General features: G+C 35.2%; 1 protein-coding gene across 1 annotated transcript in view; it reads right to left on the bottom strand.

The window, feature by feature from the left end:
- Positions 1 to 21,125, bottom strand: part of EYS (eyes shut homolog) — a gene marked incomplete at its 5' end in the record, with an annotated part of 1,696,555 nt that overhangs the window by 217,595 nt on the left and 1,457,835 nt on the right. The window contains 1 exon segment of the mRNA XM_079147376.1: positions 995 to 1,103. Within this exon segment, the coding sequence (XP_079003502.1) occupies positions 995 to 1,103 (109 nt within the window).

Genomic DNA, 21,125 nt, shown 5'->3' with positions numbered 1-21,125 from the left:
GTAGTTGAGTGTAACACATGAACAAAAAGGGTTAGGAACCAGAATGACTGGAGTCAAGTCTCTGTCCTTACTACTATAAACTTTTGTTCAAGTCTAATATTCAGTTCCCTCAGTCATAGAAAAGAGATAATAACTTTTACTTTGCAACATTATTATAAATATCAAATGAGATAATGCATATGGCCATAGTTTGGAAAATATAATGTGCTTAGGCAAATGTTAGCTGTTTTTGTGTGCTTCTTTTGGATGACTATATACACACAACAAGAAACTGTACAAAAGAAATGGAAATGAAATGAAATGAAATTTTTAATTTGGTAGTGCAATGCATATTGCAAGTTTTAATGTGTATCAAAATTAGCACTTTGGAGCTCTAATTATACAGATTAACTCTCTACATTGACAAATGAACCAGGAATTTTTTATCTTAAGTCTGTTGCCAGAAAGTCATACCAAGAAGCATGTAACCAACCACATCATTAAAATGAAAAGAATTCAGCAGATTGCCTGGTCTCTGGAGAGATAGACATCCTCTGTTCTTTCAATTAAGTTGATTTGATGTTTCTAAGAAAAATTTCCCAGCCAGTGCAAATCTAGAAAGCTCAGAGTAGGTTTGTAAACAGGATTGCAAGAGTACTATCATATTCTATGAAAACACAAGTTTTGTATTATAAGTTTTGTAAGTTGTATCTTGTTACTCTTTCTTATTCTTTGTCTTTTTTTTAAAGAAATCAAACACAATATATTAAATCCAAAGTATGACAGAAAAATCAATTTATTGTCAAATTTAATAAAGCATTTTAGTAATAAACAAAGTCAAATATTTAGTTACAATCCTTGGAATGAGATAAAGTTTCTGGTGCTTTGTTGAGAGTTTTTACAAATAATCTGTCCCACTGAGAAATGTGATTAGTGCTTAATGACATGAAGTGAATACTTATTTGAAATGTTAAAGGAACATTTAGTGTTTGAAACTGAATATTTGCAGACCTACCTGAGAGGTATTGGGAGTCTCTGCATCTTTTTTCTGTAATGGCGGTTTCCCATAAGCAGTCATTTCAATCATACAAGCAAACCCAGGACTGTCACCTGGGATCGTGAAGCTAGAAGTGAAACAGAAGAATCCATTATTGTATGCGTTATTGGCAAGAACAGAGTGACTTCACACACCGATGGTAAGTACTACTTCAATGAGAGAGGTACTTTATGGATCACAATAATCCTGAAATATGGCTTCAACCAAGTGTGAACATTTTCAGATAGATAAAAGATATATTTCTTTTCTAACACTGCATTTCATTTTCCTTCTCTCCTCCTGACTTTCAATCAGGTCTTGAAATGCATTCAGAAGTTAAATCTTTTACAAAACAAAAAGAGCTTTATGTGTATAAGTAGGTATTGATAAACTCTAAGTGCTAACTGTGGTTGACATATGGTCTTATTCACATAGGGGATTGTTGGACAAGTAACATCAATGTTAAATGATGCTAAACTCCCTAGGTAGAAAATTCTCCTCCTTGGCCTACAGGGGAAATAGAAATGGAATAAGAAATGAAAGGCTGCATACCCCTGAGCAGTGAGATTACACTGTGATACAGTTATCAGAACTCAGAAAGCATGCTGCTAATGTACCAGCTGGTACTGTTTCAGAGATAAAGAAAAGTGTAAGCTTAAGGGAATTTGCAGAATAAATAGCAGAAATGGTCAACACACAATTGAAAATTTATCAGGAGTTTCTAAATTGATGCAATCAGACCAATAGGCACATATGACAAAGGACAGGCATTCTTTTAAATCACTTCATTTAGAATTTTAAAACACAATTCAAATGATATTACCTAGATGATTGCCATACATAACAATATCAACTTGGGCTGTTATGAAATTTATTCTATAGAGATAATATTAGAAATATATTTACTGATATTAATGATAGCTATTTGTGCATACTGAGAGTGTGAATGATATTAATTCTCACTTTGGTTTATTTGTATTTTTCAAATTTTAGACAATAATCAAAGATTTTTATTTTGAAATTTGAGCAATTTTCCAGTTTTCCTTGATTCTGAGGGATGTTTTTAGGACGTTGGACTATCAGTGCAGAACCCTCTCCTTCTCTATCTTCCTCCAAAACGTCTAGCTTTTGGATGGTTCCTTCTATCCTTTTACCTAAAATTACAAATCTTATATGGTTCTTCCAATAAATCATTCTGCTACTTTTTTGGTCTTCACTCAAGTTTACCATGGTCATTTCTAATTCTGATCAGATCACTTTGGAACATTCTTAAATTCTGAGAGTTTCCAGTTTGTGTGAATTGTACTGTAGGGATCTATGAAGCCACTTGCCATCATTGTTGATTATGGCCAGGCTGACATGCATGGGTGCTTCATACTGGAGAGAAGAAGGAATAACTTTGGGGAACACAAGTGTCTTTACTAACAATATGATATCTCTCTTTCTTTCATTTGGAGTTTTTTGGAATCTGACCGTGAGCTGTAGTTCTACAGAAGGAATTTGCTGTATTTCCTTTCTGTTATTCCTCCTTTTCTCCCTCTGACCCTTCAACAAATAGCTTATTCTATTGTCTGCTTAGTTTATACACTATTTTTCTACTTTAACTTCACCAGAGTTTTTCCCACAGGGAGATTCTCATCACATTCATTTTTATAATATGTTGTATTTGTTTATGACTAAATTGTGTTGTAAGAAGCAAAAATAAATGCTGTATTAACAAACTAGTTATTTTGCCACATAAATCATTTGAGGAAAAATCTAAATACATATCCCTTATGCCTTTCAAGTACTGCTAAGGTCTGCTAAGTCTAATGATTTAAAGACTCGAGGATCATATTTTGAGATAATCCATTGACTGCCTGAGTGATCTTAGGCAAACCACTTAACCTTTCTTCCCTGAAGTGTGATTATCCACAGAAGGGAGATAATCATTCTTAGCTCATAAATGGTTAGTGAGAATCACATTATTTAATGTACATAAATCATTCAGTGCTAATATTAAAATCTGAGTTAAAGCAATTATTTGCTGACTAGACAGGGATCTCTAAAGAGATTTTTATGAAAATAAATTACACAGTCAAGTTGAAGTGTTCATCTACTTCTACTAATATTGCTTGTAATGGAATTCAAAATCAAATACTCAATTTGAATCATTTTAAAAAGTAAAACTTGATGAAGTGAACTTTTTTTAGTGTTCTTGACAGTTTTGTTCTTTAGATCTATAATGTTATATAATCTTTAGTGATGTTAAGCAATATGGCTGAAATATTTTGATTTGGAAAGGATAATTTATTTGTAAAATTTTAGAGAACCCTAAACAATCTGGAAATTCTGGGTATCCAAAATTAAGGAAAGGGTTGTAAAAATGTGAAAAAATGAAAAGTGGATGTGATAGGTTCATGAGTTAAATCAAGTACTTTATATAATTTAATGCTAGTCAGTTCCTATGCTGGAATTACAGGATAATAATTAACATGGAAGAACATATGTGTGAAATAGAAAAATGAAGACAATTTGAGTTATATGACATAATTTTTATAAAAATATGCAATGAGATGATACCAGAACTGCTTTCACAAATATTTTCAGTGGCTATCACTATATGCTGAGAATAAGGATGATGCTTAATTTGTGTGCTTTGCTTATTTGTATTTTATAAACATTGGACATAGAACATATATATATATTTTTTTTAGAACATATATTTTCTAATTTTACCCCTTAAGACATATATACAATTTTTAAGTTGATTTCAAAGTTTATTTATTTGTGATATTTTTGCGTTTTTAAAATCAGTGCATTGTAATTTTACAAAATAATGGGATTCATTGTAACATATTCATACATGCTTGTAGGGAACATTCCTCAAGCTTATCTGACAGCAGTCACTGACACCATGGTCTAAGTAAGCCAAAACAGTCTTAACAGAGAAACTGAGGTAATGGTAAAGACTCGCCATGGAATGAAGGTCTCTGCAGTTGTTGAGGCTGAGTTTGAGCTGAGGGGAGGCCTCATTCTGACATGCATCACAGAAAGCTGTGATGTGAGCTTTCTGTCACTGCCTTGCCTCATGCTGTGTGCTGGAGCTTGCCATTCCCCCAGTCCTTTGTCTCAGACCTGTTGTTGGGCAGAATTGCTTAGGCTTGCTTGGTTTGTTTACACTACCTGGACCCTCAACGTATAGTTCACCTATAGGGCTGACTCTGTTATACTTAAACAAGTGTGTTAACCTGATTGGATAATGTGCCTATATATGTCCTGTTAACCCTAAATAAAATTAGATCCGTGCTTTCAGAGCTCAATCTCCGATGCCTGAGTAAGCGTGCTAGGTAAGGCTAGGTAGGGTAGGCATCATTCGTCCTCACCCTCAGCAAACCCGTATCTGAACATCTACACATGCTCATGCATCATTTGGCTTGTTTGATTCCCCTGTACCCTCTCTTTCCGTCCCCTTCTTCCCCCGATCGATCCCCTTCCTCTAGTCTTACTGGTCTCTATTCTAGTTTCATGAAAATTGATTTTTTAAAGCAATCAAGTACTGAAGAATTTGGCAACATTTTTCTGTTGTTTCTTGGGTTCTGTGCCTTTCCTCCAGGTTCACCTCTCTACCTACCTTTTGCTAAGTATCTTTAATACCTCTTGTATCTGTGGATAGTAAACCCATAGTCATATCACACTTTATTTCACCCCTGAATAATGGCTTAACTGCTGAGAATTTTAAATTGATTTTTTTCTTTTAGAACTTTAAATATAGTATGTGATTATATTCTGTTCTCAATTGCTGATGTGAAGCCATTCTCAGTTCAATGTAAATGCTCTTCTTTTGTTACTTTACCTTTTCTCTCTGGCAGCTTTAAGATCCTGTATGTACCTGGGATAATAAGTGTAGGTGTGGATTAATCACTGTACATTCTTCTCAATACTCACATGCACTTTTGATCTCAAGAATTATATATTCCTTTAATTTGTAAAAATTCTTAATTGAACTTCAAATATTCCTTTTAGGTATTCCCTGACATTTCTGTTTCATTTTTTGAAGGCCTATTGTGTCCTCTAAATTTCTTAATCTTTTTTTCCATTCTTTTAAAAACATCATAATTTCTCTGTCCTGAATTATTCTTGGGTATCATTTGTTTCTCAGTCTCCTGACTATAGAGTTCATTCTATCAACTGAGCTTTAAATTTGTATGAATATTTTTTATTCCTAGGATTTTGAATTGTTTCCATAATTTTTGTATTTAATCTCTGTCCATTTTGCTTTTATAATTTCTCTTTTTATCTGAAAGTTATGTCTTCATTTGTGCATTCTAGCATCCTACAAATACTTATTTTAGAGTTTTTATTAGACTAATAAGAATCAGAGTGATTCATGTTGCATGAGTTTTTTTGCTTTGTTCCATTCTCAATATCGTGTGTTCTGATACGGAGATGTGCAGGCTCATTTTGAATGGCAGGTGTTTTTGTTTTTTCTCTTTTCCTTATTTCCTTTCTCCTTGCTCTTCTGCTGTGCTCAACCCTGCCTGCATAATGAGAGTCCTATCAGATACTCTGACACCTAAACTTATAGAATGTTGGATAATGGATATTGGTAATTTTGTCTTATGATGGTATTAAAGATGTCTACAGGTCCATTCACATAGCTGACAGAAGATTCTTGGTGAAGTTCAGGACCTGTTACTTGGTTGCAGTCTGTTGTCTTTCTGGGTTGGAAGCTAAGTTAGAATCTCAGATGGCAGTCTTTCTCTGTATGTTTATCCCCCTGCTTGCTTGCCCTTCCTTCCTCCCTCCTCCCTCCCTCCCCCCTCCCTCCCTCCCTCCCCTCCCTCCCTCCTTCTCTCTTTCCTTCCTTCCTTCCCTCTTTCCTCCCTCCCTTCCCTCCCTCCCTCCTTCCCTCTTTCCTTCTTTCCTTCCTTCCTTCCTTCCTTCCTTCCTTCCTTCCTTCCTTCCTTCCTTCCTTCCTTCCTTCCTTCCTTCCTTCCTTCCTTCCTTTTCTGCCTATCATATCTGCACCTATATAAAATATTTCACAGCCATTCTTGAGCAAGCAATTTCTTTTACCCTATGCACACTGAGCTTCCCTTTCTAGATCTGTATCTTGGCAAGCCAGCAGTTTAGCTCCTTTATTACTTTTCATTTTCCTCTTTTTTGTCTAGGGAGATGTTTATCCTGTTTTGAACTTACATTTATGTTTTTAGTTGCCTATTTTCAGAAATTTTCTCTATCATAGCTATGTGTTAGACATTGAGGAGGAGTGTCAAGGTGTGAAGTTAGAGTCATCTTGACTAGACATCCGACTTATCTTAATAAGAAAAGACAACAATAAATGATCAAACTAAGTTCTTGCCTTGAAAGGTCATGTAAGCAGAAGTTATCTTTGATCTGGGAGGAGAAGAACGAAGAAAAATTAAACAAGTCATTTGGAAGTACCTTTCTGATTTTGCAGGTTTGAATTTGGAAGGACTAATTTCTTTGGCTTTTCCATCTCAGGTTTGTTGTGTGCTAAAGGCATTTGGATGCATCTGTCTCACATATTTTTCCAGTGGTATATTTCAAAAACCCATCAGTAAAGTGGTTTGTTTTCCTTCCAGAGAAAAATAGAAAGTGTGGATTTTTTTTCTTTCCAAGGCATTTATGTTAGGTTTGTCAAATCTGGAGTTATATGAGTCACTAGCATTAAACCATAATGAAATTAAACACTTTAAAGGACTATTGCAGTGCTGTGCTGAAAGCACAGAAAACATAGTTCATGTATAATTGTAGCATGGAGTCATGGCATAACAGTAACAACACTGAACAGCATCAATTGCTTCTAGGGAATATTGTAAAATTGATGATAATACTGAATGCTTTCACAGGTGCAAAACACAAATGTTCTTTTTTCTTGTCACTAGGTTTGGCTATTACCCAGCTATGATGCTGGCTTATTTATTTTAGATTTTGGCTGTTTTGGGCATGAATTAAATTTGCTAGTAAGTTGTTTCATCCTTTTTCTTCCCTTCCCTCCCATCTCCCTCCTTCCCTCACCACTTCTCTCTCCTTCCCCCTTTTCCCTCCTTTCCTTTCTTCCTTTCTCTACCTTTCTCTCTCTCTCTCTCTCTCTCTCTCTCTCTCTCTCTCTCTTTTTCCGGTTGGATTTTTAAAATGAAAGCAATAATTAGATCTCCATATAGTTAACTTGCAATATACATAGCAGCTAAGTGAATCTCCAAGTTTATAACTATTAAAATTCTAACTAATGATAACTGGTTTTAACCTTTACCAAATACATGTATGTCAATTGCTCTGAAGAAAATGGATAGCTAACTCATTAAGTGCCAGTTCAGAACTTTCATTTAAAAGAATCTTCCTAGGTTAGTCTTAGAATTGTGAGAGGATAAATTAATGTGTTAGCAGCTCTCCACCTTCAGCTAAATGCTCAGCTCTGCGGGAGAGATGGAGGCTCACAGCCCAGACACTATGTCAGCAGATGGCAGTAAAGATACATGACAGACATGAAGGCATTGAAAGGTATTTTGTCCCTAGGAAGACTAACTTGGGATCTAATTGATAGTGTGATTATTTTAGCTCCCTGTTTGTAACAAGAAAACATAGGAAAATATACTTCAAAGATTATACATCAGGCAATATGAATGAAACTGTCCAGAGACATGCAGCTTTCTTTTCCAGTTCACATATCTAATGCCACTGTCATTGCTGTGTGAGCAAATTTAAGAAACTATTGTTCAAGAATGTGATGATTTTCATATATACCTATCAACACAACCATATTTCCTTAGGTTGTCAGGGCAACTCAGCACAACCTAAATGTTACAGCAGAGTAAAAACTTAATCAGGCACAAAAACCACAGTGTCAGGCACTTTGTCAAACAAAAGCAACATAAACAAACCAAAAGCATCTTGAAGCATCTCTTTTGTTGAGAACATGAAGGAACTGGCCAGCCTGGCTATACAAATAGCTCATACATAGAGCGTTCCATAACCTTTAGTAAGTGGTTGTCATGAGAGCTCCCTACCCCTGAATGACAGTCATGTGAGGGTCATTGGTTTTAGATGGTTTTAACTAGTCTTCCCTCTAACAAAGCAAAAAAACCCCATAAATATATTTAATAATAAATTACACAGAAAACCAAGTCATTTTCCTGTGAAGCACTGTATGCGATGATTCCTGAGGACTGTTGAAGCAGGAGCTTCGCTCAGACCCTTGATTAACCAGAGTGGTCGTCAAGGGAACATCCACCCAGTCATCATGAGCATTAGAGATTTCCCAGGAACCGTGATATTTCTTCCGACTACACTTATGCAGTTCCTGTGCAGTGGGACTCACAGCATATTTTTCAGACTTCCCTACCTCCTGGTAGCACCTCTAAACATGTGACAGCTCAAATTCCTTTGTTTTTCTTACCTTTTAAAAATATTCACACAATGACCACTACAATTATACACATTTAAATATGGCATGCAGAAAGTGTGCTGTTTTTCTGATTTTTAAATTTATTCCTCCTTTTTTGTGTTAGCCTGACAACCAGCTTTAATCTGTCTGAACATGATGAGAAGGAGCTTCAGGTTCAGTGTGCTGGAGCAGGCCAGCTGTGGCTCAACAGCGCTGGTTGTACACATCTTTTCCCAATTCCATGGTCAGTGAATCCATGTTGACATCTTGAAATTGACCAAGGTGGGAGTATTTAGGTCAGGGAAATTGGTTTAATGGTGCAAATTAGCACCCTCTTCCCTTCTTCCTCTGATAATGGGTTCTTAAAACGTATCTGAGTTTTTAAGAGTTTACTACGTTTCTTGCACATTTCTTAGTAACATTTAAGCATTCACTTAGAACAAGAACATTAAGTCTCCAAACTAAACTTTACTATTGGCATTTCATTTGGGATTTCAATAGAAAAATCCCCTTTATTTTTAATCAGTTAGTTCACAGCTCTATATTGAACTAATTCACTCTGATGATTAATGTGGGTTCTAGGAATTTTACTCCAACATATGATCAGCTTACAAATATCAGATAATGTTTAATTTTTACCATTCATATACCAAATTGATTTGTTCAGTGTGTTTGTTTTTTAATAGTTTAGAGGTCTATTGGTATCCAGTTCACTGAGAAATTAATCAGATGGCAGAAGTTAAAAATACTGACTGTTAATCCTTTCCTCTCCAACACTTAAACTCAGACACTTTCATATTTTGAGAAAGTAAAATTTTCCAAGTTGAAATATCATATAGAAAAACTCAATTAGATAATAAACAGATTACCAGATTTGAGCACAAAGAATTCTGATGAAGTTGGCATATACAAATTCACTCCTATTAGGGAGTAAGTGAAGCTAAAGACATGTTTTCTTTAGGAAAAGGCCATTGTGTTCCTGTCACTTTTTAAACGTCACACGAGAAGATTCTTTTCTATAAAATTACCGAATGTTAACAGTAAGTGTTTATTTTCCTTGTTTTCTAAATACTACAGTTTCTGCATGATTAGTACTATTTGAAGCATGTAATTTTCCTGGTGGTGCATTTTAATTTAGATTTACTTAAAAAGCAGAAAATATTTTAACATTAAAATATTCATGTTGTATCATGTTTAGTCGAGTGTGGTCAGTAACAATTCTAGCTTTTCTTTAAAAGTATGAAAGTAGATTAATAGGGATGGAAAAGATTTAAATTTCAGCAGCATTCTCTGGGCCAAAGTTGTAAATTTCTCATCCCTCTAATGTGGAAACACTGAAGTGTGATTCAGTGGGCCATGCCTCAGATCCGTAGCTCTGGTTTCACGGTTCTTTGCCAGTTAGTTCACCATCTATGTTCCTTGCCTCTCAGCTTATTTCATTTTCTTTGATTAAGAACATCTATGTCTTATTCTGAGATATACCTTTTGCTTATGATTTCTGAGGTTTTGTATTTATCTTTTCCCCTCAGTCTTTCTTACACACTTTGGCAAACACGACTTCCTTATCTTTAAACTTTCCTGTTGGAAAAGAAAAAAAGTCAAGATAAATTCTTACCTCAAACAAACTTTCAATTTGGAGATGATTCAGATGAGAAAAAATTTTAAACATTCAACTGACATAAAAATGTAATTGATGAATATTTGCAACTGAGCTTTATTGATTAAGTGAAGAATTACTAGTCCTTCTGTAATTTTGATTCCATTTTTTATTAATGTTTCTGTGAGCATATTTCCAATTTAAAGATTGAAGGGAATTTAATTGAATAAGTGATCATGATGATGACAAAAATATGCTTTGTTTTGCCTCTTACAATGGAGAAAAATACATTGCTGGTGTTGTTCCCAATAAGAAAAACAATTACACTAAATGTTTTGGAATTTTTCCAGAAGATGATACATGAAATATTTCAAGTGGAAACAAAAGTCACATAATCTCATATATAGAGAAAAATCACTGACACAGATGATTTGAATGTTTTGTACTACTTGATAAAAATAACAAAATTACTGCAAAGCTCATAGGTCCGAGATCACAATGAAATTTAATAAGCTCTAAAATCTATAGACTGTGTTAATTTATTTATATAGTCTCAATATAAAAAAAAAAACCTTAGTTTTTAGTATGAGATAAAATAAAAAGAAATAGGAGAAAAAAAAAAGGAAAGTTTTTGTAGTAAAATGAAGCACAGAAGAAATTAGCTTTCAGGCATGATTTTAAGTACAAAAGAAAATGGATCTTCTGATTCTAAGGACACATGATTGAAGGCTTACAAGAGACAACGTGGTAGCTGATGGAGAAGTGCAGGCAAAGAGGTACTGCCTTCTGAAGGTCCTCACAGAGTGAATCGGGAAGACATTGTTCTCTTATAGGTCAGTTTTCACAGAAACCCGTGAATGCTGACCAATGCACTAGCACTGGCAGTGTGGGTTGGTGTTATGAGAGGTGACATTGTGCAACATCTTTAAAGCTGCATTCAAACAGACACATCAAAGTTGTGATGGGATAATTTTACTCATACAAGCTAGGACTTCTTTCCTTTTTTTTTTTTTTTTTTTCTGTAGTACTGGGACATTTTTCTGTAGTTCTGTAGTAAAGGGGCATTTTACCACTGAGCTACATTCTCAGCCCTTTTTATTGTATTTTGGGACAGGGTCTAGCTAAGTTATTGATGCTGGCCTTGAACTTGCTTCAGTCTCCTGAGTGGCTGGGATGAGGAACCTATACCACTGTGCCTGGTTTGCTAGGACTTCTTGATTGCTGCCCATGAAGCAAAAATGAAAACATGGTATTTATTCAAGGGTGATTGCCTATTTTGCTTCTAGGAAACAAATAGGAAATATCTTTTCTCCAGACTTTAGATATATTTTTTTCTTTATTATCTTTAGTGAACCCCACCCAGTTGCCTACTGAATGGCTTTGTGTTGCTCTATGCCACCTCCTTTGTGACACTTGACCAATCAGACAGACTGGAATACAGTATTTCACGGTGATAGAGACCCTCATGGGGGTCTATGTTTTAACTCTTAGAATGGCTTCTTTTAATGAAATATAATGGAATTGTTTATTTATTAAACATTTAGGTAGCATTTATTATGAACCAGCATTTATTCCAAGTGCATAAAAACATTCAATAATATATATCCTATGAGGGAAGTGGAAATCTTTTTTACATTTAAAGATGAGAACATTGAGTCACAAAGGGATTAGGTAGTATGTCCATAGTCACTTTTTCTATGAGTGACAGAGCTGGGCTTCGAACCTGTAAGTTACGGCTCAGGAATCTATGCTCTTAGCTGTTGTGTTACTCACTCCTCTTAATTCCTAGAGCAAATATTATAAAGTTTCCTTCCATTACCTCAATCCAGTTGATTTATCTTTCCTTCGCAGCAGATTGAATTCCTTGGCTTTTTGTTTTCCTTTGCTTCTGGAAAGCACTTTGTCTCTGTACTTCCCTGATCTCTTAAGATGGAGGACTTCCTCTACCCTCTCTTCCTTAATCATAACCTTTTCATCTACTATGTTCCTTACGCCCTCAGTCTCTTCTTTCCTAATTCCTAAACTCTGCCTGGACTTTCTCAGGCTGCATGGCAACTATCACCAGGACTAGACACTTGTATGAGTGTTAAGGAGAGTAAGGAAGTTGAAAGAAAAGTATGTTGGGACCCCAGCAAGTAGCAGGAAGAGGGAGGTGTACTACCACGCTTTCTAGTGTTGGTACTCCACTGGTGGCAGGTTTCTAGGAAGGTGCCTAGAAGAGAATCATAACTCCTAGCAGAACTGTTGCAGTGAATGTAGGTGGGATCATTTGTGATCTACTATTATGGGATTCTCTTTGTCTTGGAGGTAGGGAACTTGAGAACATTAAAATGTTCAGAAGTTTGCTTTGTTGTAATATGGGATCTCATTTGATTCAATAGTCTGATAAGCTCTGGTAAAAATCAGGTCATATTCTGTTGTTCTGTGGCTATTTGTTTTACAACTTTTTCTCTCTGATTTTCTGTTGCTCAGAGTGAGGCTGTATCTGATTCTCCTTGGTAACCTTAGCTGTGAGCACAGTGTCTGATGCATAATGCACATGAAAAGCACTTGGTTGAATGGGATCCAACATACCAGTAGAAACATTTTCTTAGAGAAACACTTTTCCTTTACCTGCTGCCTTCTCCATACATAGCTGAATGGTAGTTCTAGCTACTCTCCTTCAGTACGTCAGCTCATTAATGAAGACAGCAGTTGATGTACTCCTGATGATAGGCCCAACTCTGAACTACCAAGTTGATTGGATACATTACTCAAAGTTCTGTGTGTTTCCTGATATGCAAAGGAGTTTGTACATTTCAAATCCCCTTCTAAACCTTTGCATTCTCTTCCAGACACCCACATTTTGTATGAGAAATAACATGTTGGTACACCATGCTGCAGCTGTCTTATTCCCATTTGATTTAAAATCACGTCATGTGCATAAACCTTGGTGCCAAGTTTTTTAGCACTTAGGCCTGAAAAAAAATGTGAAGATGTGTGTGTGTGCATGTATGATATTCTCATTTGGATGCATAAATTAAGGCAGTTTCCTTTGAAAAGTTCAGAACTTGTGTATATTGAATTGTAACTGGACACCCTATTAAGATATACAGATATACAGATAACCTAAATGTTTTGGGTTTAATAAATATCTCAGCTGTGGAGAGGCTATGAAGTAGGCAGATCAGAAAGCAGCAGTGTATCTCCCTCTTTAACATTTTCACAGGGTAGTCTAATCAGACAGGAAACACTGATACAATCAATGAAAATCCATTGCAAACATTTCAGAGCTAGTATCTGCATTTCTTACGATTCAGGTAGAGCAATAAAAGCATTCTAACAGAACTCTGTAAAGTGAAAAGGGGATTATATTCATTATTTCCTGATATTAAGGGCTTCTTGGGGATGAATATACTCACAGTAATAACTGGAAAAGAAATGGTAAAAAATATTCCACTATTTTCATTCCATTACTCTGTGATAATTTGAAGTCTAAAACATTCCCTTTGAATTTTTTTTTTGTTTGTTTGCCTTTTGGGTGAAGGATTATATTTACTCTCTATATTAAGAAGAAACATTGATATTCAAAGGTTTCTACCAATCACAGATGTTTTGTTGATACCCAGCCCATGTAACAAACATGATGGTTATAGTTTAAATATGAGATGTTCCCCAAAAGCTCAAGTGTAAGACAATGAAAGAAAGTCAAAAAGTGAAATGATTGGGTTATGAGAGCTTGAACCTAATCTATGCATTAATCCACCAATATGGATTAACCAGGTGGTAACTGTATGCAGGTGGGAAATGACTGGGGAATATGGGTCACTGGGGGTGTACCTCTGGGGTTTTATTTTGTCCCTAGTGAGCATAGCTCTCTCAGCTTCCTGGTCGCCATGTTCTGAGCTGTTTTCCTCCTCCACAACCTTCCATCATGATGTTCCACTTTACCTCAGGCCCAGAGCAGTGGAATCAGTCCTTGATAGAGGATGACCTTTGAGGTCGATCGTGAACACCCAAATAAACCTTTCCTTCTCTAAACTGTTCTTGTTGGATCTTTAGTCACAGCAAAGCAAAGCTGACTGAAACAATGTCCATGATGTATTACTTTAACTTTCAATCATCTGATAGTGTTAGTGTCATGGGGAGAATAACACAAATGTTAAAATCATAATTTTTTATGCCAAAGAAAGATCTCAATGGTGACATTAGGAAAGATGGAGTATCCCTATTCTTTTCTTCAAATATTTTCTGGTAATCCAAGAATTATGATACTACAGAAGGTCCTCTAACTTACGTTGTAAAAATGTGAATGGAAGAACAAAGAACCATCCACAGATGAGGAAACTTTATCATCCTTACTATAAGCTTCCTAAGTATTCTCTCTACCCAGAAGCATTTTCTGAATTGAGAAAAGATTCCCTGTTTGTCTACATATCAGCAAGAGACTAGAGTGACTTGGAGTAATATTTTTTAAAAAACCTACTAGATGTATCAGGAATATTAAAATACACAAATGAATAGGTATTTAATTCTGAATACTTAGAGTGTTCTAAGGATAAACTAGAATCTACTAATCTTTTAGTACTTAAGAAAAAAAATCCCCCATTTCTCTCTTCATGGTCTTTTGCAAATTGTCAAAATGCAACAAGGCTCCATTCACTTTTTTTTTTTTATCAACAGAATAATGTAATTGTTATTCAGAAAGAATTTTTATCTGCAAATGCCATGATGTTATTCTTCTTTATGATTGAATAATATTCCAGTATATATAATATCTATATCTATGTCTATCTCTATATCTATCTATCTATCTATCTATCTATCTATCTATCTATCTATCTATCTGTCTGTCTATATATATATATCACAGTTTCTAGGTTGGTTCCACAATCTAGCTATTGTAAATTGAGCTGCTATGAACATTGATGTGGCTGTGTTACTGTAGTATGCTAATTTTAAGTCCTTTGTGTATAAACTGAGGAAAATATCATGCTAAGTGAAATAAGCCAGTCCCCAAAAAGCAAAGGCCAAACATTTTCCCTGATAAGTGGATGACGATATATAATGGGGGTGGGGAGGTGGGGGGTGAGAGAAGAATGGAGGAACTTTAGATTACATAGAGGGAAATAGGGGAGTATGAAAAATGGTGGAATGAGACAGCCATCATCACCCTGTGTACATGTATGATTACATGAATGGTATAAATCTATATCATGCACAACCATAGAAATGAAAAGATGTACCCCATTTGTGTACAATGAATCAAAATGCAGTGTGTAAAAATTAAAAAAAGAAAAAAGAAGATAAGAAAATTTGACACATTTTGAAAAACAAAACAAAACAAAACAAAACAAAAAAAACCCCAACTCCCCAACTCCCCCCCCCCCAAAAAAAAAGAATGTTTAACAGTTAACAGTCACATATCTATAAGTGCCAACACAGAATAGGCTAAACAGAGGAGTCCGAGTGAGGTGAAAGACTTGAGGTACATTGTCCATTTTCCTACTCTGAAGGACTATAATTTTTAAAGACTTTGTGAAGAATAACTTTCAGTTTCTCTTTTAATATTCCATCTGGAAGAGAGCTCATTTGTGACAAAGGCATTTCTTCATTATTTGAAGAACAGTGATGCTGTTTGTGCAAAGCAGATCCATCCCCCCCCCCCCCCCTCCCCCCCCCCCCCCTTCCTTCCTTCCTTCCTTCCCCCCCCCCCCCATAGTTACTGTTGTTTGAGCATTTTCTAAAACCATGAACTGTCTTCCGCATCCTTCATGGGCTATCTCAAGGCAGTGGTTCTAGATTTGAAGTTTTTTGCCCCAGGAACAGTTGGCAATGTCTGGAAACATGTTTGTTTGTTATAGAACACGCAATGAGGGTGTTCCTGACATCTAGTAGATACAGATCAGAGATGTTATCCTATGATGCAAAGCAACCCTCAACAACAATGAAGTCTCAAGCCCTAGGTATCAGTAATGCACATCTTGAGAAACTGTTTTAAAGTAAAAACAGAGTGAATGTTTACCAGTTAATAGATTGTAGGTCTTATTATAAAAAGGAGGAAATGGAAATTTTTTTCCACAATGAATGAATCAAAAAGATTTTACGTTATAACATTTGTTATATGTAGGCATGCATTCACATGATCCAAGATAATAAGCATGTGCAATCCAATATATCCCTCCCATCTTATCCCTAGTTTGTATAAGCCTACTGCCTGGAGAAAGCAGTGTTACTTATTTCTCATTTACTTATCCGAAGTCCCTCTCTGCATCTATAAGAAATTATATATGTATGCATGTGCACACACGCACATACTGTACATATTCTCTGCATTGTGCTTTTGCTATTTAGCTCATCATGGATACTGTTTTCTACCACGACAGAAGAATCTCCACATTATTTCTTTTTAATATGGCAGAGTATTGCATTATATATTGTATAGATGTTTTCTCTTTTTACTTAACCACTCTTTGTCCATGGATGTTTAGGTTATTTGCATTTGTTTTTTGCTCCAAACTCTTACACAATTAAAAACTTTTATCTGTAAAATAAAGATCTATGAGTAGAACTGCCAAATAAGAGAATTTTTGTGTTATTGTCAAATAAGAGAATTTTTATCAAATGTTTTCCAAATTACGTTCCATTGAAGTCATACTGGTTTTCATCCACCAGCAATAAATGAATAAAAGGAGTTTGGATGATTTCCTAGTTTTCAAAATCTGTTTACATCCTTCAAAATCTTTCTGGGAATAAATAAAAACAGGCACACTATATGATATTTTATGTCTTTCAAGGTCTCAGCACTCAGATATCCCAGGATCTATTCATGGGTGATATTTTTTTCTAGCTTGTTCTTATTGTAGTAAAACATATTCAACATAAAATTTACTATTTTAACTACTTTGAAATGTACAAATTCAGTGGCATTAAACATTTTTACAATGTTATGCTTCTATCACCACTATTTTTAAAAATTTTCATTACCCCAAATGGTAAGTCCATAAACATTAATCTATAATTTTCCACTTGTCCTCCTCCAAACCCTGGTAATCTATAATCTAATTTTTGTCTCTGTGAATTTGCCTCTTCTAGATAGTTCATAAAAGTGGAATCATATAGTAATTGTATTTCTGTGTCTAAACTATTTCACTTAGTATAAAGTTTCCAAGAGTCATCCATGTTGTAACATTTATCAGAATTTGATCCCTTCTTAAGGCTGGAAAACATTCAGTTGTGTGTATATTCTATGTTGCTTATCCATTTGTCTGCTGTGTTATTACCAGACTGTGACTACTGTGAGCAATACTGCTGTGGACATTGCAGAACATTTGAAAAATTATAAATTATTATGTTTTCTAGAACCTTAGTCATATTTATAATATTTTAAATACATAAAATCAATAGTGATAATGTTATTTGGACATAGATTAAATTGGAGTATGTATATTAAATAATGAGTGGACTTACATTGTTAAGATATACACATAACCTAAAAAATTAACAAAATTTTAATAAAAATCTGAAAGCAGCAGTATCTCAAACATTTTTATAGTGCAGTCTAATTTGTTAGGAATACTGATTAAACCAACATAAATTCAATAAGGCAAAGGGAAGTAAAAATGGATCCAGATTCCTAATAATTTGTCATTGGCCATATATGTAATAGGTAATGGTCCACAAGAACAGTGCATTCAAATTAAATGGTTGACCAAATCTAGGGACCATTAAGTGCTAAATTAAAATGAAATAAAAAAGAAAGAAGAGAATGATTGAGGGTACTAAAAAGTGATGATTCTAGTACCAACACTACCAGTACCACTACTACTAGATAGCAACTTACTAGGACTTACTAAATGCCACAAAACAAATGCTTTTATATATATTACATATATTAACTTGCAACCACCTCCAGAAGTAGGCAATGTTATCTTATGGTATCCATTTTATAGATGAGGGAACCAAAGTCCTGGAAGGCAAGAGACTTGCATAAGCTCCTAAGGAGCAGAACCCAAATGTGTCCCTCAGTAGCCCAGCCCTGGGTTTGCATGCTGAAATCCCACACCTGTAGTCTACAAACTTGTCTCCATGTTGGAAACCTCCTGGGCAAAGGGCGTTGAAAATATTCACAACACTCAGGCTATATTACAGACCAATTAACTCCCAATCTATGGGGGTAAGGGTAGGGAACACGCACAGAAACTTGTGATTCAATGTGTAGACAAGTTTGTGAATGTCTGTACTATTCTAAGCCACCTTTAAATTGTGAAGAAACACTTATCAAGTCAGGAAACATACACCTAGGGCATTAAGAAGAATAATAATGATTGGGTTATAGTTCAGAAGTAGAATGCTTCCCTACAAGGTGTGGGCTCTAGTGCTGCAACAAACCAACCAATCTTCAACATACAATGAACAGTAACAAGCGACATATAGTTATGCTCTTACCATTAAAGAAAAAAAAGAGTTTAAGCTGCAGTAAGATGAAAATGCATATTTCTAAGATTAATATCCTACTCTCACATGAGGTAGTGAGCATTTTAATGAATATGGCATTTTCCTTCTATTCAGAAGTAAAAGTGGTATTATGTTCAGAAACAGGGAACAGCTAGACAATTAATGCTGTCTACCATTCTCTGGATTTCAATGTCTAATTACAGTTTGAAATTTGTATTTTTTTTTTCTAAAAGTAAGTAGGAAAAAATCCAAGTGCAAATATTTTAGAATGCAGGACATATTAATATATTATTGTGCTTCCCCCCCACCCAAATAGGTTGTATAAATGAAGATACAAGACAGGTTTCATAGATTCATACTGTACAGATCAAACAGTAGGTAACGTTGGTGAGGTATCACCAATTTAAAAGTTAAAATAATCATCATTCCTTATGAGGAAATCCAATTTTAATCCCTAATTGCCACATATTATATATAGCACAGAAGTGTAAGAAGCTAAGAATAATTCAAGAACAAGACTCAACATCAGAATATGTGGAAGTGGATAGGTCTCTTAATTTCCTAGAACTTTATTCATCTAGATGATCAACACACTTTTTCTGTAGAGTATCAGAAGTAAACATTTTAGACTTTGTGGGCTTCATGCACTCTCTAATACATAGTCTTCTTATTCTTCTGTGAACAGTCCCCTGTTTCTCTTTGCAACTCTTGAAAAATGTGGATACAATTCTAAGTTCATGGGCTGTATGAAAACAAGCTGTAGCTGAACTCACTCATGGGCTACAAATAGCACATTCGAATGTAGTTTTTAGGCAGGGATGATTCTGTTCTTCTCTAAGAGATATTTGTCAGTGTTTGGAGATTTTTACAACTGGGGAATGAGGGATTGGGCAGATGCTACTGGACATTTGGTACTAGCAGCCAGTGATGCTGCTAAACATCCTATAGCATACAGGACAGGACCTCACAGCAAGGTCTTACCTGTACCAAAGTGTCAATGGTGCCCAGTCAGAGAAAATTTGCTAGTGGGCATTTTCTCTCAACTATAGGGACAGTAAGAGATGGTATGCATTTAATCTGTCTTCATCCAGGGTTGTGATTAATTTATATCTACTTATCCAATTTGGCTGATCTCTATGACAGTATTAGAACAATTTAAATAACCACCAAGTTCCTGAATACTGCACTCCCGTGGAGAAAATCCTCTAAGATGAATTTGATGGGATCTCTATCCCTGAGGGTAAGTGCAATGGCAACTTTAAAAATCTCTGATTCACAAGGAAGAGAAGGGAACAAGGAAAGGCATATAGATAAGGAACTGTGACATCAAACATGTCCAAAAACATTCAGTGAGAAAACCAGACAGGCATTGCAAATATTCTGGTGCTTGTTCTTTGGTGTCTACAATATGTTCATTTTCACCTGCCCCTGGAGAATTAATACATCATTGTATGAAATCAGGGGAAAGGAACATGTAAGACACAACTAGATCACTGAAAATGTACAGATGAAATTTGACACATCACTCATATTAATCTCAGTAAGAGGCTAATCTTCAAATTGATACTGCTTATTTTTTTTTCTGAGTACTAATTGGCATTTTCATGACATGCTAAATGCTTTTTTCTTTTTAAAACTTCACTACACTGCTTTTAAAGAAATGTTTAATTTTCACCTCTTTAAATTCTATTACATTTAAACTTACATAAGAAAGCGATTATTAGAAAATCTGATTATACATTCTCAGAATTTCACTCTAGCATGTCCTATTAAAATTGGATTCTGGGCTTACTTCTGAAGTTTTGGCTTGGAAAGCTTTACTTTTCATCTTGTTGAAAGCATTAGTTTGTATTAGCAATAAAGAGCAGTGCTACATGTCTGAAAACATTTTCAGTGAGAATTCTGATTTATACTTGTTCTCTCTGTAATGACTAAACAGGTAATCTTTTAAGAGATCTTACATAGCAAATTCTGTTGTATAACAGAGTAATGTAAAGTGACATCTGAAATCTATCTGGACAGGTGTTTGTTGCTTTTCTTCTATTCCAGACTAGAAAACAGCATATGCTAAAGGTTTCAAAGATGATAGGACTGTAAGTGAAACGGAGTTGGGTGGAGGTTGGGACCTGAGGAGACATACTCCTATGCTGACTATGTAAGCAATCGTTACATTTCAGGTCAGAGAGGGCCCAGTTATACAAATGAGATGGGGTTTAGGCCATTGAAAGCTTAATTTGGAAAAGTAAAATAATCAGATTTGTAATGAAGTGACATTACTCCAGATGTTTTGGTGATACTACTCTGGGGCTCTTGTGGAAGATGGTTAAACTTTAGGCAGGGAGGCCATTGGGGAGGACACAGAAATCATGCAGGTGAGCAATGAGGGCATCTCTATGGTATCTCAGTGGTGGTAAAGAGGAAGGGCAGTTTAAAAGTTATTTGGACAATTGAAGGGACAACAAAACTTAAGTCTGTTTGTAAAGATTGTAGTAAAAAAGGAAACTAAATAAGACTCCTAGTTAATGTTTGAAGATGTTGCTTGATACATATCTACATAACTCCAATTAGTTTATGATGTGAATATTCACTACATTCTGCAGATGAAGACATCTAGGTTAAGCAACTTGCCCAAGATCACACAGAGTACAGTAACAAAGTTAGAATTTGAATTCAGGACCATCATGCTC

This window comes from Sciurus vulgaris (genome assembly GCF_902686455.1).
Source record: "Sciurus vulgaris genome assembly, chromosome: 7".
NCBI classification, from domain to species: Eukaryota; Metazoa; Chordata; class Mammalia; order Rodentia; family Sciuridae; genus Sciurus; species Sciurus vulgaris.
This window is presented reverse-complemented; position numbering and strand designations above follow the sequence as displayed.